Here is an 18,038-nt window from a genome sequence, read left to right as displayed (position 1 = left end):
CTGGCTGTTCCAAAGCTGTATGCTAAATAATTACTCCTCCCCATCCCTCACCTCTGCCTTGATTTGGAATTCGGGGCTCCTCATGCATTGAAAGTCCCTGTTATTTATTTGAGGTTATTTCTAGAACCTGAGACCGACCTGTTATCACACTATTCATAAAGACCACACTGTTTAAGTGGTTGGAGCTCTACCTTACACTCCAGTAACTAAGCTGGGCATTCTCCCATTTTCCAGACTTATTCAAAAGTTATTTTGGTTTGGAGTTTGCTCTGTGTGTGTACGTGCGAGCGTGCACGCGTGCGTGTGTGTGTGTGTGTGTGTGTGTGTGTGTGTGTGTATGTGTGTGTTTGTTGGTTTTTAAAAATATATATTAATTTTTTAAAGTTATGTATCTATGTGTGTGTGCTTGTGAGTGCAGTTACCCCAGGGTCCAGAAGCATCAGGTCCCCAGGAGCTGGAGTTACAGACAGTTATGATCTGGCCAACATGCATGCCACGAACCAAACTTGGGTCCTCTGCAAAGGCGACACATGCTCTGTCTTAACTGCTGAGCCCTGTCCCCAGGACCAGTTATTAACCTATTTTTGTGGGTTTTTTTTATATACATTTGAGAACCATTTTGTCATGTTTTGTTAAAAAGGGGCCAGAGGATGGTGAAGTGGATCAGTGGGTTAAAGCTCTTGTCTCATCAGGCTGATGGGTGAGTGTGATCCCTGAGCCAATAGTGGAAGAAGATCACTGACTTCCGTCTCCACAGCACGATGCTGTGGTACATGAGCACCTGCCCACACATGCGTATGATCATCCTCGTAATCATCAATTTAAATATTTTAATAAAAATTGGAGAGGGCTCAAACTGAAGAGAGATTTGGAAGAATGACTCGTTCATACTGTTGCTTCTATTTACCCAGAATTCTCTGTGCACAGTTACCCTTCTGGCTGGCTCACAGGGCTGTGGAGAACATACTGTCCCAGAGGTTGAGTATCGCCTCATCTGAAAACAAAAGCAGAGGAGACCTAGCAGCCTCAGCTAACAGAGTCTGCGAGTTTCTCTCTAACACCATGTACCATATACAAGAGCAATAGCTGTCCCTTAGCACTGTACCAGCTTCTGGTCTGTACTTACTAGTTTATTTAGTTAGCATTCTGTGCTCATTTATTTAGTCTTCATGGTAAACGTGTCCCCAACTTACGGCTAAGGAAAGTGAGGGGCAGAGGGTAAACAATCTCCACAGTCTATGGTTGCTATGTTCCTGTGAACTCACAGAGCCGACGTGAAACAGTTGTCCATGTATGTTGTGTCCAGACTTGTCAGATAGACCCGTGAACATAAACACACTAGTACATGCACACGCATATGTACACACAAGCACAACTAATCCCATCACACCTATCTATCCTTCTGCTGACTGCATCCTAGCTCCCAGCCAACTCATGGTACACTTCCCAATGTTTTCTTTGGATGGGGTCTCCCTCCCAGAATCCCTGTATCCAGAGGGCAAGGGTCACTAGAGCAAGGGTTACCACAGAGCAGCGTCCTAGGGCCTAAGTCTCTGTGGGTTACCTCAGGAGGATAACATGAGAGGAGGGATGGGGAGGATCAAGACCTGGCCTGGTACCCAGCAGGTGTGCAAGCAAAGTATCTTTTCCCCTTCATCCCCCAAGCTCATTATCTCCAGCCGCCATGGGAATCCAACCATCTGAGTGCAAGGCATTTGCCCAGGTTGTTCGTTCCTGGGGCCTGGGCAGTGAGCTGGTAAATTCAGTCCTGGAGCAAGTGGCCCGTGAGCGAGCCCACAGATGCGAGGTGTCTAGGTGCAGAGCACGTGTGTGCTCATATGTGTGTGCAAACACACCCACCCACTCTCCTCCTCCTCTCCTCAATGCTGGCTCTGAGTCAGCCCACATCCAAGGGAGGGATTTAATCACACAGGGCCCGGGAATGTTATTGTTTTAAAAGGAACGAGCAATGACAGCCTCAAACAGAGGGTTTTCAAAACTCCATTCAAAGGGCTCTTGAAAGCTGCTGGAGAATATGAATGCGTCTTTGAAGTGAGAGTGCGCCCATTTGTTAAGCCAAGAGCAGCGCTGGCTGCCTCCTGAGGTGGCAAGTGACTAACTCTCCCTGAAAAACTGGTACCTGCCAGTCTCTACCCAGCCCAGAACCCCAGAGGCACAATCACCTTGAGGAGGAGGACTATGCTCTGGTGATCCAAAAGAGGCACTCTTTCAACTGCTCCATCTGTTTTTGATATAAGGTCTTCTGTAGCCCAGGCTGGCCTCCCTTACTAGCTATTTTGGTGTCAATGGTGATCCTCCTGCCTCCACCCCTTGAGTGCTGAGGGGAGAGGTGTGTATCACCATGCCTGACTTGTACCCTGCTGGAGATCAAACCCAGAGCCTCCTGCATGTCAGGCCAGCATGATCCCAGTTGATCCCAGTTGATCCCAGTTGACCTGCGTTCCCAGCCCTATCAACTGCTCCTTAGGCAGAGCATTCACAGGACGGGTGTAAAGAGGGCAGAAGGGGTGAACACAAAAGGGCCTTTGACAGAGCTGCTCTCCAAACTACCCTCAGGCTTGTTCTCTGAGGCAGGAACTCAAGGAAGACACACACACACACACACACACACACACACAAACCACCCACACACACAACTGCAGTTTAAACATTCGTAAGATTGGGTATGAGTTGAGTACAAAGCTATGAGGTTTAGGGGTGCTATACTGAATAGTCCCCCAAGAGCCTATTATAACATTTACCAAGGCATCAATCAGTCCTTGAGCCCAGGTGAGACCTAGAAACAAAAGGTGAACTTGGCTGTGACTGCCCCCATGCTGGTTAGGCCTGAGAGAACCAGAAAGGGGATCCTGGAGCAGGACCTGGCATGCAAAGGGGTTCAGAGCATCCCTTTCTAGCCCCCCTGATGGCATGCCCTTCCTCTTCCTTTCCTTTGATCCCTTCCTTGGTCCCATAGCAGGCTGTCAGGTGCTTTTCCATCTCTTGGGTTTGGGGATGGGGTGGAGCATGACCCAGAACACCACTGAGGATGTCCATGCCCATCCCTGCCACAGACACTCACACAGTAACGATGGTCATGTACAGAGAGCATCTATGCCTGGAAGAAGGCTTGGGCCAGCACTGTGACAGTCATTATTTCATTCCGCTTGTGCCTGCTGTTTCTTTTCCGTATCCACGGATGGAGAAACTGAGATTCTAAAGAGCCAGCGCTTGCCTTTGCCACACAGCTGGCCAGCGGGGTCAATACAAGATGGCGGTCTGTAGACACCTGAGCTACCTTCCTGGCAACTTCCTATGTGGCTCTCAGCCCTTGATACCTCAGGGAGCTTCTAGATTTAGCTAAGAAGATGGGATCTGACTGTGTCTGTACCTATGTGGTGTGTAGGAAGATCCTGAGTAGGCCTTGGGGTTTCTAGATTAACTGAAGTGGGTTCTCTGTAGCATGCTTTCTGCAACTGTTGACCCCTTGGCCCAGGGCACAAACTCTGAGTCTGGTTCTTGTCTTGGACTCATCCACTCCTAAGCCCCGGTCCGGGTATCTCTTTGGGGAGGTAACCCAGCTTCCCCGAAGGAGGTTGCTGCTTCTGTAGTTTGGCTTTTTCCTCTCCCGCTGTGTGATTTCCAACAGGTTCTGAAGATCGGACCTCAAGGTGCCCTTTCTAAAGCATCTGTCCCATTCCCTGGAGTTTTTAGATGACTATTAGGAGCAAATGAGCATATGTGAAACCTTCTGAAATATATGATGCGTTTATAAAAAATAAAGAGTAGGAGATATGTTCTATGGTGGTGCGGTGAGGTGTGGGGGAAGGAGATGCCTCTGGGGGGCCCATGTTGGGGGATCCCTTCCCTCTGAGGGACCAATATAGAATAGAGTTTATTTAGGGAATGGGGAGGGTAGCAGAGGCAGGGGGCGGGGAGAGAGGAAGGAAGGAAGAGGAGGAGAAGAGTAGAGGAGTAGAGGCCACATTGCGGGGGGGGGGGGGGGATGGGGAGAAAGCAGGGGCAAGAAGATAAAAGCAGAAGAAGAGCAAGGGCAAGAGGGCAAGATCAAGAGAGTGAGGAGGGGGCATGCAGCCTCTCCTAGACGTAACTGTGGGGTGCAGTTTAGACAGAATGCTAACAGTGAGGACTAGTAACTCCAGATGTTGACATCTGCTCCCAGCCTTGCCCTACCCCAAAGGCTAGTGATGCAAAGGCAGGCTTTGAGCTCTTCTCTCCCTCCTTCACCTCCCCAACCTTCCTCCAATACCCTAGTCCAACCCCACACCTCACGTCTATCCTCTTCTTCACTGGCCAGAGGGCAAAGGGCCCTACTCCATCCTGAGCCATTTGCCCATCCCCCTATTCCTTATGAAGGAGCTTTGAGCGTTCACACTGTATGGCTGCGCCGGGCCAGACAGGTGCAGTGACTCTGCAGCCTGGGTGGGCAGAACGGGGAGGTTGAGGCTAGCTGACTGGTGTTGGAGAAGCTTACTACACAGACTGCCTTTGAGGTATTTTCCAGCTTCCGGGAGGGAGCCCTCTGTCATTTGAAGTGCTATGTCACCTCAACTCTCTGCTTTTCTTTTTCCCTTCTATGTGGTGTGTTTGTGTGTGTGTACATGTGCTCGCGCTCACACACACACACACACACACACACACACACACACATACACGTATGTAAACAGGTGCACTCACCCATGCATAAACATGGAGGCTAGAGGAGGTCTGTCCCTGCTGTCCCTCCATGACTCATCTTCAGACATAGCCTCTCATTAATCCGGAACTAAGCTGGCATCCAGCAAGTCTGGGGGATCCTCCTGCCTCTGCCCCCTAACAGTGCTGGGGTTATAGTTGTCCATGGCAAAGCCTGGATTTTTATGTGGGTGCTGTAGATTCGAACACAGGTCCTCATACCGGCAAAACTGAGCCATCTCCCCAGCACCGCAGACTCTGTGTCTTCCTGGTGATGCTTGCATTTTCTTTTGCTGAGGCCCAGTGGGCCCTCTCCCTTCTTCCCTGGAGGCTTAAACCCCAGAAGCAAAGAATGAGAACCAGACAAGGCTCCCCAACAAGAAAACACCGAGGTGATGGGGGTGGGGAGGGGCGGAGCAGAGGCAGGCTGGAGAGGAGAGGAAGCAGAGAAGGCTTTACCTGGTTGGTGAGGAAGATCCCTGCTGAACACCAACCCTGGAGTCAAACCAACCCCTTCCCAGTGTGACCTTGGGCAGGGTATCCAACTGCCCTCCCCTTCACTCCTCCCATGCTCTATCTACCTTGGGTGCTCAGAGGACCAACACACGGAGCTAAGCAAGTGCTAACCGCGGCCTCTGTACCTGTTTTTCCGCAGATGATGTACCGCCATACTTCAAGACGGAGCCAGTGCGCACACAAGTTCATCTGGAAGGGAACCGCCTGGTGCTCACCTGCATGGCTGAGGGCAGCTGGCCACTGGAGTTCAAGTGGTTGCACAACAACCGGGAGCTGACCCGCTTCTCGCTGGAGTACAGGCAAGTCACCCCCTCCCATCTGCATGGAGCCAGCCACCTCCAGAGAAAGGAGAGAGGGAGACCTGGGAACATGCGTGGGCCACAGGCTCCCGTGTGATACTCCTGAGAGGCTGAGACCGCCCTGCTCTGGAAGAGATGCCCTACCCCTGTGATGCCTAAATGGAATGGCTGAGTGGCAGGCCTGGGCACTACCCATAGGGTACCAGGAAAACAGAGATGAGGCTGAGGATGTAACCAATCTCTCTTCACTACCCGCCGGAAAGAACCCCACTGTTTCTGGAAAGTTCTATTGAATGAAGCTTAGATTCAATGGAATAGGACATGCAGCAATTATTGGGCCAGTAACACAGGAGACATCTCCTCAGGGATGGGACACGAAGGGGGCGGGTCCTTAGTATTGGATTTGGTGACTCTTCCCTCCCCTCGATCTGGCTGAATAGGGACATGGACATGGCACAGGTGGGTTTGTCATGTGTGTCTGAGGGGCCCTCCACCAGGGGAGCCTGGCCTTCCACTTACACCCTGGCCCTGAGGAGCAGGAATCTGGTGGTGCTCCCTCAGGTGCTCCCTCCCCCTGCTCTTATCCTCTTATCTCTGCCTTTCTTATTGGCTCCAAGCCCCTTGCCTGTGATTAATCCCCAAGCCTGATGTGCATAATCGGTTTTGTTGGGGAAACAAGATTGTCCTGCCCTGGGGACGCAGATACAAATCTGTCACCAGGGATGGGGATGCAAATGAGAAGAGGGGGTTCAGTGCTGGAGCATCTGTCCATCCTCTCTGGATCGCCATCCTTTCCATTAGGAGGCCAGAGTTTGGGGTGACCCCCTTTGTCAGTCTGTGACCTTCTGGTGGCTCAGCTGGTGCAGGGTGACCACATTAGCCCACAAGGAAGAAGAGGCCAGGGCAAGAGGGCCATCATCCCATCTGTGGGGGGGGGGGTGGAGAACAGTGGACCAAAAAGCAAGAGAACCTTATCATTTCTAGCTGTTCTAGGCCTGAACCCCTACAAGGTGGCCAGAAGGACCTCTCTAAGCAGCCTACATGGCAGCTTTTATTTGAGGACCTGGAGCCACTTGTGACTACCACGGACACCATTGGAACAGTGTGTGAAGATCCCCTACATCCACTTGGGTGCCAAGAATTTTTTCAGGTAGGGTTTAGAAGCAGCCTCCTGCCTACCTGTGACTAGGGAGCTGGATTAGGATCTGGAGAGGAAGAGGCTTTGTTCCCTATCGAAGCAGAGGCACAGCTCAGCACCAAGGCCCAGCTCAGATCAAGGATCAGTTTGTGTGTGTGTGTGTGTGTGTGTGTGTGTGTGTATGTATGTGTGTGTATGTGTGTATGTGTGTATATGTATATATGTGTTGTGATTGTGCATGTTTGTGTGGTGTATGTTTGTGTGTGTGCACACATGCACTCACATACAGGCACATGTGTGTACATGCCCCTATGTATACAGGCATACATACAAGTACTAGTGCACATGTGTTCACGAGTGTCTGGAGCTAGAAGATGACCTTGGCTGTTGTTTTCAACCAAATGTTGGGTGCCATTTGCCTTGTTTTTTGAGACAGGTGTCCCACAGGTCTAGAGCTTACCGGTTCAGTGAGGTGGGAGGCAAGTGAATGTAAGGGGTATGTCTGTCTCGGTTTCCTTAGCACCAGAACTGACGGTGCATGCTTCCAGGCCAGTTTGGAGAGGAAGAAAAAAGCACAAGTTCTGAGGATCAAAGTCAGGTCCCCGTGTTGTCACAGTGTATGTTTTGCCAACGAAGCCATCTGTCCCCTCAACACCATGCACCTTCAAGGATCTGCTCTGATTGCCCAATGGTGTGATCCACCTTTGACAATGGTCCTCGGATGCAGCCTCCACTAGGAAGCAATCTGGATCTAACTTCTGCTAGGTAGGCCCAATGATTGCACAGGTCCACAATCCCAGCCCATGAGAGCCTAAAGGCAGAAGAGCATTGAGTTCAGGACTGTCCTAAGCTACTTAGCAAGTTCTAGGCCAGCCTGGGCTAAAAGGGATAAGATGAAACCCTGTCTCAAAAACAGAACCACCCCCAAAAACACCGTCAGTGACAGTTATGACAATGATAGTCATCGTCGGTGATGAAAGAACTCACATAGAGTTGGAATGGTGATGTGTGCTTCGGAGTATTGTCACAGGATCCTGCCAACAAGCCTAGAAATTCCACAGGTGCACAAACTGTAAGCTGAGCTCCAAAGAGGAGCCGTGGAGGTTGGAGAACAGCTCCGTGGGTAAAAGCACTTACAAACCCGACCACCAGAGTTGGGTTTCCCAGAACTCATATAAAAGCCAGATGTGGTGCACATCTGTAATCCCAGCTCTCTACAGTGAAGTAGGAGGTAAAGATGGGAGATTTGGGGGACCAGCTTGCCTGGGGTACACCAGGCCAGGTTTGGGTGAAATGGTAGAAGCAGTGAGAGAGGTCCTGCTTCAAAGCAAGATGGAAGGGGAGAAGGGGCTCCCAAAAGTTGTCCTCTGAGGTTCCATGGCATGTGCACATGCATGCACAGCACACACACACACACACACACAAACACACGCAAACATTTTTTTAAAAAGATTAGCAGTGACACTCCAGAGCTGAACGTCTTTCCCATCCACCGCCCTGCCTCTCAAGGAGAAAAGATCGCTGCAATTGCTCCGTTAATGTGCATCCTTAGCAATGTTTCTGCTAACTGCGCTCTGCAAATTCTAGAAAACAAAGCAGTGGGGAGAATGCAAATATCCCAGTTTATGGCTGTGTTGGGGGGAAGCCATCCAGGGAAATAAATGAGCTTCCACTTGGGAAGCACATCCCTTCGCTTTGGCGCAGCAGGGACAACGGCTGGCGTGGTATGGTGGCAGCGAGATGCTCAAATGTGAAGCCGGTTGGATGGTCTGTTCATCAAGAACTAGCTGTGACTGAGTTAGGGCTACACTCCTCAGGGTGACCTTAGAACTCTTCATGGTTGGCTTCCAGTGGCATCTCCTGACCTCATGCTGGGTATGACATGCTAGGATAGACACTGTCAGCAAGCCAGACAGTTTATGGGTGTTCAGACACTTCTTGCATGTCCTTTTTCTCTTGTCTTTGTCCAAACTCTCCCAGCCCTTCCTGATCCCCATCCAAGTGATTTTTCAGAAAACCATATATATTGGTTTGTATATGCTCAGCCCAGGGAGTGGCACTATTAGAAGGTGTGGTCCTGTTGGAGTAGATGTGGCTTTGTTGGAGTAGGTGTGTCACTTCGGGTGAGGGCTTTAAGACCCTCATCCTAGCTGCCTAGGAAGAAAGATTCTCTTAGCAGCCTTCAGATGAAGATGTAAAACTCTCAGCTCCTCCTGCACCATGCCTACCTGGATGCTGTCATGTTCCTGCCTTGATGATAATGGACTGAATCTCTGAACCTGTAAGCCATCCAAATTAAATGCCATCTATATAAGAATTGCCTTGGTTATGGTATCTGTTCACAGCTGTAAAACCCTAACTAAGACACTATATGCATAAGTACATTTATATGTATATAGAGAAAGATGTCTCATATATGTGTGTGTCATATATACCTCATATATGTCTCATATATAGCATATATATATGATATGTATATATCCTTTCTCCCTTCCTCTAACTCTGTGTCTGTCTCTCTGTCTCTGTCTCTCTCTAACTATCTATCTATCTCTCTTTCTCTCTCCATTTCTCTTTCTCTCCCCCTCTATCCTTTATAACAATTTATATCCCCTGATACCTTGCCTTCTAAACATTTATATAGAACACTGTGAACAGACCACAGGACTGAGGTAAGAGCCTCAGCAACCTTGATAATTCCAGGGACCTTGGGTCTTAGAACCTACACCCTGGCGTCTCCTGGTCCTCTCCCCAGTAGACCATTTTGCTATGCCTACCTCTAGACTCTGCTTCATTCCCACATAGCGAGTAAGCCTGAGACATCCGCTGTGGCAGGTCGTAGCTGCCTGATTTTGAGACTTTAATGAGAAAGTTGCAGAAAAGGATCTGGTTGGACAAACTCAGATCATGTCCAACCTATTACAAAAGGAATAGCATGCCACCCCACAACCATCCAGTCCTGTGTCGTGTGCCCTATAGCATAGGCATCTCCCCACACACTCCAGCCACAAGGTAGTCAAAAAGGACAAAGACCATTAGCAGAACTAGGAAGAAAGGATGCTGGGCAGATAGAAGCCACCTGTTTCTACCACATCCCACCCTTCGCCCAGGAGAGGGTTGGGCTGCAGCAGGTACTTTTTCTGCCTTTTAAACATTCCCTTTTGAAAACTGTCAATTCTTAGGAGAATGGTAGCTGCCGTGCTATGAACACCTGCATACATCTTAACATTTACCCGTCACTCACATGGGAACCTTTCTCTGCGCGCGTGCACACACACACACACACACACACACACACACATGCAAACACATATGCACACACACATACACACACATTCACACACACATACACACATACACACACATGCACACACATACACACACATGCACACACACATTCACACACACATGCACACACATGCACACACACATATGCACACACACACACACACACACACACACACACGCACACTGCTTATGCTCAGCCATTTAAGGATTGCAGGCATCTCATAGCTTCACTGTTGGGTAATAGTTCTTCAGGACATGCTCTTCTATAGCTTTGTGACATTGTGGAGAAAACCCGGATGTGATTCTGCCACGGTCAGTACAGCCCACATCTGGATTTCTCCATTTGCTTCCCCCAGCAGCCCCCTTCTCCATGGCCATCTGGTTTCCAGGACACAGTCGAAGGCTGCATTTCGAGTCTCACTGTCCTGACTCTTTGTGCCCCTGATTTAAATGGCACGGACATATGTGAGATGCCAGCCACTTCCCCAGTGTGCATCTTTCCGGTTTGACTGTCCTGTACACATTCTCATTTGGGCAATGTGACATAGGCATGCCCCAGAGGCTTCATATAGATGTACCTACCATTGGGTGGTCCTGTCACAGGTGACACTCTTTTCCTTTACATGTGTGCATGTATGTACATGTATGAACATACACATGTTCATATAATAGCTAGAGAATTCTAGATGTCATTCCTCAGGTGCCCTCCATCTTATTTTGGAAACAGAGTCCCTTGCTGGTTGAGAAGTCACATAATTAGACCAGCAAGTGCCAACAGTCTTCCTGGATCTTTCTGATGCTGGAACTCCCAGCATGCACCACCACAGATGGCTTTCTTAAAAAGGGTTCTGAGGAGTGAACTTGGGGCCTCATGCTTGCCCAGCAAGCAAGCACTTTATGGACCAATCCATCGCCCCAGCCATGATGTTTGGTTTGACCTCTGGTTAAGATGGCGTCCACCAGATGGCTTTCCTTATCAGGGAGTCAAGGCTCCTCTCCTGTGTCAGCCCTGAGTGTATGGAGGAAGCCTTCTTTCCTGTGGCCACTTCCCTACCCACTGATCGCTCTTTCCTTGAGCCAGTTCTGGCTGTGTTGCAGCCTCAGGGACATTTTTCCCCATCCCTGTCACATTCATTGTCATTCTTTGTCTAATATGACAAATTTTCCCTCTCACCCCCTTTTAAAATAATTTAACATCATTATAACTCGCATTTCATTCAAATGTACATTAGCATGAAACATGCAACTCTATATGAGCGAATGTATATATTCATTTCAAATATTTGAATATGTTACCATCTGTCTATCATGGTTTATGATAGACAGTACTCCTGAGGGCCTGGACTTGACCAGTGCACCCCCTTTCAAGCAGGACCATGACTCCTTCCCATGCATCTTCATTCAATGTTAAACACTTTTTTGGGTTTGGCTCAAAAAAAAAAAAAAAAAAAAAAAAAAAAAGAACCAAGGTCACACACCAGTAGAGGAGCATCCAGCCTCCCACAAACTCTCCAGCACTCTTTTCTCTTACCTCAGCACTCAGAATCACACAATACTCACACCTCCCCGATAACTACTCTGTGCCGGGGGCTTCCAGGCACTCCCAAACTCAGCGTGGAGGATGAAAGTGTCCAATTTCCAGACAGAGAAACAGCTAAACTTAACAAGCTGCGAGAAAATAAGATGGGAAGTTCTGCCCACCCTGAATTTAAAAGAAGAAGTTTACATTCATGGCCAACCTCTGAAAACCTTTATTCTGGTTCCAGCCTGAAAGGAGAGAGAGGGAGGGAGAAATAGAGGATTTATGTATGAAAGAGAGAGACAGACAGACAGATCGACAGAGAGACACACAGAAAGATGCAGGGAGAGATAGACAGTGAGAGACAGAGAGACACAGAAATAGAGAGGAGAGACACAGAGAGAGACAGAGAGATGGGATGTGGGGGGGGAGAGAAGAAAGACACAGAGAGATAGAGAGGATGTGTATGTGTGTGTATGAGAGAGAGAGAGACAGAGAGAAAAGATGTGTTTGTGAGAGAGAGAGAGAAGAAGAAGAAGAAGAAGAAGAAGAAGAAGAAGAAGAAGAAGAAGAAGAAGAAGAAGAAGAAGAAGAAGAAGAAGAAGAAGGGAGAGAGGAAAAGAGAAGAGAAAGAGAGAGAGACATACATACAGAGACAGAGAGAGATCAAGGTAGTCCTGTGAATCTAAGTACCATCATATACTCCTTACTGTCCAGGCTGTGTTCTGAGAAAGGCACTCTGGACAATCCTATCATTACGATCGTGTGAACGGGTGAACTTGCAGAAGTATCGGCAGCAAAGTCAGTCAGTTCACATGGCCCTGGAGGGGGCTGCTGCTGACATAGTGAGACACACCAGTTTACAATACCTTGGCTTTTGATAGCAGACAGAGTACTTGCGAAAACAGTGACTGAATGTATAATCCAGTCCTGTAGTCCTTCTGTTCAGAATCATATATTCTGTTCAGAATCACAAGGATAAGACTTTTATGTAGTCAGGGGTGTTGTGGGCCTGAGACATATCAGCACAGGCATTCACATGAGGCATCCCATGCTGGGATGCTGGGATGGCTACTGTGTCCCTGCATAACGGATCTTTTCAGCCCTGTTGTATCTTATAGGACAGCTGGTGTAGCTGCATCCATTGCTGACTTCGTTGTTGCTGGTATGTGGCTAGTCCGGTCATGCTGGTGAGCAGGTCTCTGCCCATCTCTAGAGGCAGTAACTTTTTAAGTTGTCGACAGTGGGCTAGTTCCCTACTGACTCTATAACCTCCGGCAGCATTAGCCTCTCTGGTTCCACTGTCTTCACAGAGCAGTGCACAGTGGCTGTCACCTTAGGTGGATTCGTGAAACTCTACAAGTCAAACTGCATCCCCATTGTAACAGATATGTAAGTGGAGCCATGTGGACTATATAAGCTGTCTGTCTCCATCCTGAATCAGGGACAGATCTGATCATCGAGCTGACAAAATTTGGGGTTCAGATGGATATGTCACCTCTTCCAACACCTGTCCTAACCTTACTGCCATGGCCCACGGGGCTTTTGAAAAGAACCCCACAGTGTCAAGAGCTGGGTCATCTCCTTGTTGGTGACAGGCCTTTCTTTGTTCATTTCGAACCAACACTTGAATTCTGATCCGAGAAATAGCATTCAGGTTGACGGGTGGCCCAAACTGAGAATGAGGTTACATTTATCACAGGGGTGGAGAGCTGCCAGGAAGACCCTCCCAGAGGTCACCTGCTACCCACTCCTCTGTTCTGACAGATGCCCAGTTTTACAAAGTGATGGCTTGGTGGTGACACATTGTGGGACTAGGAAGAGACAAGATACTACTGGTCTAGATCAAAATGGTCTAGTGTGTCTGGGAATGTGCACAGGGAAGGCTCTCTTCGGGGGCCATGGACATAGCTCTCAGTTATGGGCCTGTCTGCAGAGATTCCTGCATCTCGCATATCATGTACAGTGAGGACAAGGTCATCAGGCAGATCATTCTGTGTCATGGTGGTGAGATCCACCCCCACATAGTTACTTTCACACTTAAATAAGTAGAATGGTGTCCCCCGTATACACACACACACACACACACACACACACACACACAGATTTCCACACACAGGTAACCAGCCAGGCACACACACACATTCAGGGGAGAGCAACTGTCTAGCAAAGCTGGCAATGCCAGCCAGAAACTTCACATTGAGCCTCTCATAGCAACCCTGTGGGTTGACTATCATCACCCTCAAGCACTCTACAAACACAGAGCCCCGAACTCAGAAAGCCCTGGGAGGCTAGGAGGGCAGAGAGCTGGTGCAGACCCAGGCTCCTAAGCACATTGTCTTTCCTGGAAAGACCCTCACAGATTTTCTGATTAGGCCTCTATGTCCCCCACCCCATCACTGACTTCTCTTCTGTCCCAATGGGGTAAATACCAAAGACCTACTGATCTACTGCCAACCTGGGGAGGGAGCTGCAATACCTAGAAACTCAGAGGTAGCCTCAGAAGAAGGGGAAAGCCTGCTTGTGCCAGCCCTGTGAGAGGCACAGAGAGAGGGGGGAAGAAAGGAGGATGAGCATGTGCGTACACACACACACACACACACACACACACACACACACACACACACAGAGCAGATAAAGCCTTTGAACCTCTTCAGAGAAAAAGGTGGCAGGCTTGGCAGGCCAGGCGACCATGTCCCTCCCTCCTCCACCAAGCCCTGTCTAGCCTTCTCTTAGAAGTGAGAGCCACCGACAGAGGCAGAAGCCTGTGCCTTCCCAGAAGGCACCTATACTCCCGGCAGGGTAGGTGGCTGGAACCAGTAAAGCCTTTGCTTAATAGCATCTCTGGGACACTAACAATTTCTGCCTTACAGCTAGAAATTGCCAGCGGCTTCCCAAGATCACACAGCAGTATGTGGAGAGTCCTGTCTCTCTGGTAATCTTTTGGACTCCAAGCCTGCTTTCTTCGCCCACCACTCCCTACCCCCATTCCGTGCTGCCCAGGTGGAGTGGTTGGGTGGGGGCTTTTCCTTTCTCAGGATAAGGCCCCTTGCAAGTTTCATCCTTGTGAGTATAGCCCCATCCAGCCACATCCACTGCAGAAGACTTTCTCGTCTCCCAGGACGATATGTCAGAGTTAGCCCAGCCCTGTTCTAAGTAACTCATGTCTGTTTGCTAACGCTCATTAGCAAACACTCCAAAACAAAAGGGTCAATCGCTTGATGGCCTGCCTGGTCTAGCGCCTCGCTCTGGTTCCTCTTCTCCAGACTCTCCCACTTGTTCAGATGTGGGTAGTATATTCATCAGACAGTTGTTCTGGGTAGGGAGGGGAAGGAGGTAGTAATGGGAGAAAGTTTGGGATAGCTCCGGGAACATGCAGCTCTTGACCCAAGTAGGGAAGAACTGAGAGGTGCAAACAGGCCTCATGAGGGAGATGCTCCTGGCAGGATGTAGTGACATCACTGACCATCCATGCTCATACAATCAGATGTTGATGCTTGTCACACAGTAGGACCATGAGAGATCCCTGCCCCATAAGAACAGAATCAGAAGTCAATAGTGACGCCAATATTAACAGTGACCAGATATCATGAAAAGTACCAGAAGTTTCCATGAAAGATGCCAGTCTCAGAGGATGATCCCGGCCCGGAGGAAGTGGGAGCAGCTAAGAGAGCAATAGGGACACTCACGAGCAAAAGCCAGAGAAGAGGAAAGCTCAGTTTAACACCTCTGCCTTCACCCATCCCTCCTCCATATGTCTGTGCCTGGCTCAGCTTCTAAGACCTATCGAAGCACCAACAGTGGGGGTTGGGGGTTCCAGGTCTGTACCCCCAGGCCCTTGGCATGCACCTTTGAGTCATGATTTCTCCTCAGCCTCAACTACCAAGTCTATAAAATAGGAACAAGTGAGAAACCAGTAGCTCCCTCCCAGGGTGGGCCCAGAGATCAAACTCTAGCACCGAAATGAGCCTCTGAGTCCTGATAACCCTTAAGTAGAAAGAGAGGTCTAGAAGTACCAAGAAAATCACATTGACCCTCCCCTTACCTGACTCCTCTCAAGGGACAGGCAACCCTGTCCCCTTGCAGAGAGTCTCTGTCATTCTTTCCCAGAAAATCAGAGCCTTTCCTTTGCTGAGGTCTGCCTCTCGTCTGTCTGCTCCAGCCCGGCCATCACTTTGGACGTCTGAAAACTGATGGCCAATGTGAGCCAGCCCAAGTTCAGGAATCCACTATGATGGACGTAAATTGAATTTTAATAGAGATGTAAATGGCATGAAGCCAGTGTACTGGGGCAGAGGCAAAGCAGTAATTAGAAGTTAACGAGTTTAGAAATGTCGTAATCCGTAGGGAGAGTGGGAAGGTGGGCTGGGAGGAGGAAGAGACCCAGCCTGGTGTCCTTCCTCTGACCCAGAGGCTTCCACAAAGAAGGAAGGCTGTAGAAAGCTCTGTAGAGGGCCCACCTCCTGCCAGTGGGTGCCATGAAGAAACCTCAGGGCCCAGCTTTGTTCTGTCTGGGAGAAGGGACAACTAGAACAGCCCTTTTCAACCTCGGCATTTCTGGTACTAAGGGAAAGTTCTTTGTTGTAGGGGGAATCTATGCATGGTAAGGTATAGGCTACAGCCCTAGTCTCCGCCCACTAGATGCCAGTTAACACCATCTACAAATGTAACAGCCAAAATAAATGTCCCCATGCTCTATATGTGCAGAGGAACATTATCCTTCCTTAGGGGACTTTGCCCAACAAGCCTCTGATGTACCCAAGTTTCTCTCAGTTGAAACTAAAGCTTCCATTCCTAACGGTCCCTAGATCAACACGGCAAGGGAGATAGTGGCAGCTGAATACCCAGTGGATCCTCTTGGAGGTTCCTTTTGTCCCCCCCTCTTTACACAACCCAGTAGTCCACCTCTCCTGTCTAGTTTAACCTCAAGTGAGAAAACGCCTTCAGCAAATTGGCCTGTAGGTAAATCTGTAAGGCTTTTTTATTTTTCAGTCAGTGATTGATGTGGAAAGACCACGCCCACTGTGGGTGGTTCCACCCAAGCAACCCTGAGTTGTATAAGAAAATGAACTGGGTAAGCCATGGGCAAAAGCTAATAAAACAATGCTCTTCCATAGCCTCTGCTTCAGTTCCTGCTGCCACTTCCTGCCATGGCTTCCCTCAGTGAGGGTCTGTCGCCTGCAAGCTGTATCATTTTATCACAGTGATAGAAAGCAAACTAGAACGTGGTCGCTCTGATATCCTTTTTTTTATTTTATTTTAATCAAATTATGATTACATCATTTTCCTCTTCCTCTTCCTCCCGTGTCTCCTCCCTTCTCAAACTGATGGCCTCCTTTCCTTTGATCATGGCCGTTCCATGTACAAAATACATGTAAATATATAGATACAACTTTATTTATATATTTATTTAGTTCTGTCTGTGTGGCTATGGTTTCAGAGCTGACCACTCAGTATCAGATAGCCAGAGAAGGGGAAAGACTAATTCTTCATTTCTCAGAAGTCATTGGTTGCCTGTGATCCTTTGTCTGAGGGTAGGACCCTGTGGGATCTCTACCTTCCATGTTAGTGTATCTGAACACACAAAATACACACGCTCCTGTGTCCTTTCCTGATACCTTGGCTCCTTGGCCTCAAACAAGAAAGGCTGTTGTGAAATCCTTTCTATGTACCAGGGAGGCCCAGAGCCTGGCCATACCCACCCAACTATGAGCAAGACTCTAAACGCAGCTCTCTTGATGTAGGAACAACACCCACCAGGCAGCCTTACTACATGCATTGGTGGGGAGGGTCAAGACACTGTCTTGAGTGGACATGAGCCGTGGCCATAGATATTGGACACCTGTGATACACCCTTGCCCAGTCCCCAGAGATGCTCGAAAATATCTCCAGCCTAATTCAGTCCCTGGGAGGAGCTCCGTGTACCTAGATCTACCTAGTGTACTGGCCTGCCCTCAGCATCCTCTGTGAGTGGCAGAAAAAGGCAGAGGAGAGGAGATGGGACAGAGAGGGTGGATGGGGATGACCTCAGAGGGTCAGGCCTGGCAGTAGGTGGCAAGAGGCGCAGCTGGTGCTTTGTGCCTCTGGCGGACGTTACAATAATTATGTCAATTAAAACTAATAAGTTCAGAGTGTAAGTGGAAAGGTAGGAAAAGCAGGCAAAGTCTCGAAAACCTTGGATGGCTGGGTTTCCATGGCAACCTGTTTCCTCACACGCTTGCTTTAATAGGTTTTGATTTGAGAGGAAGTGGGGCCTCCACTTCCCCCCATTTCCCAAAGAAACTGGGTTTAGAGAAAGGGTGTCTGTCATTCACTGTACCTGAGCCCAGGGAAGGGCATGCTGAGGGAGGGGAGGATGGACAGCAAGGGCCTTGAGAGCATCCCAGACACAGACACAGACACAGACACAGAGGGCCTTGTCTGGCATCTAGGCCAAGGCGTTTGTCTCACAGCTGGGCCACTGCGACTCTGCGCAGAAACTAACTTCTTAGGGGTAGGGTGAGAACTGGTGTCAGAATTGTAATTGGAACCCAGGTCACCGAATCCCCTTAGGCTAGAGGACTGAGCAGCATCCTGCCAAGTAGAC

The 18,038-nt window shown here is 49.1% G+C and overlaps 1 protein-coding gene across 1 annotated transcript in view; it reads left to right on the top strand.

Annotated features, from left to right (window-relative positions):
• The window catches only part of SDK2 (sidekick cell adhesion molecule 2), a gene marked incomplete at its 3' end in the record, with an annotated part of 267,015 nt that overhangs the window by 110,559 nt on the left and 138,418 nt on the right, over window positions 1–18,038 (top strand). The window contains exon 2 of the mRNA XM_080924572.1: window positions 5,351–5,510. Coding sequence (XP_080780698.1) covers window positions 5,351–5,510 — 160 coding nt within the window. The remainder of the gene's footprint in view (window positions 1–5,350; window positions 5,511–18,038) is intronic.

The sequence above is a fragment of the Micromys minutus genome, assembly GCF_963924665.1.
Source record: "Micromys minutus genome assembly, chromosome: 10".
Taxonomy (NCBI): domain Eukaryota; kingdom Metazoa; phylum Chordata; class Mammalia; order Rodentia; family Muridae; genus Micromys; species Micromys minutus.
Note: the sequence above shows the minus strand (reverse complement) of the source record. Positions and strands in the feature narration are given on the sequence as shown.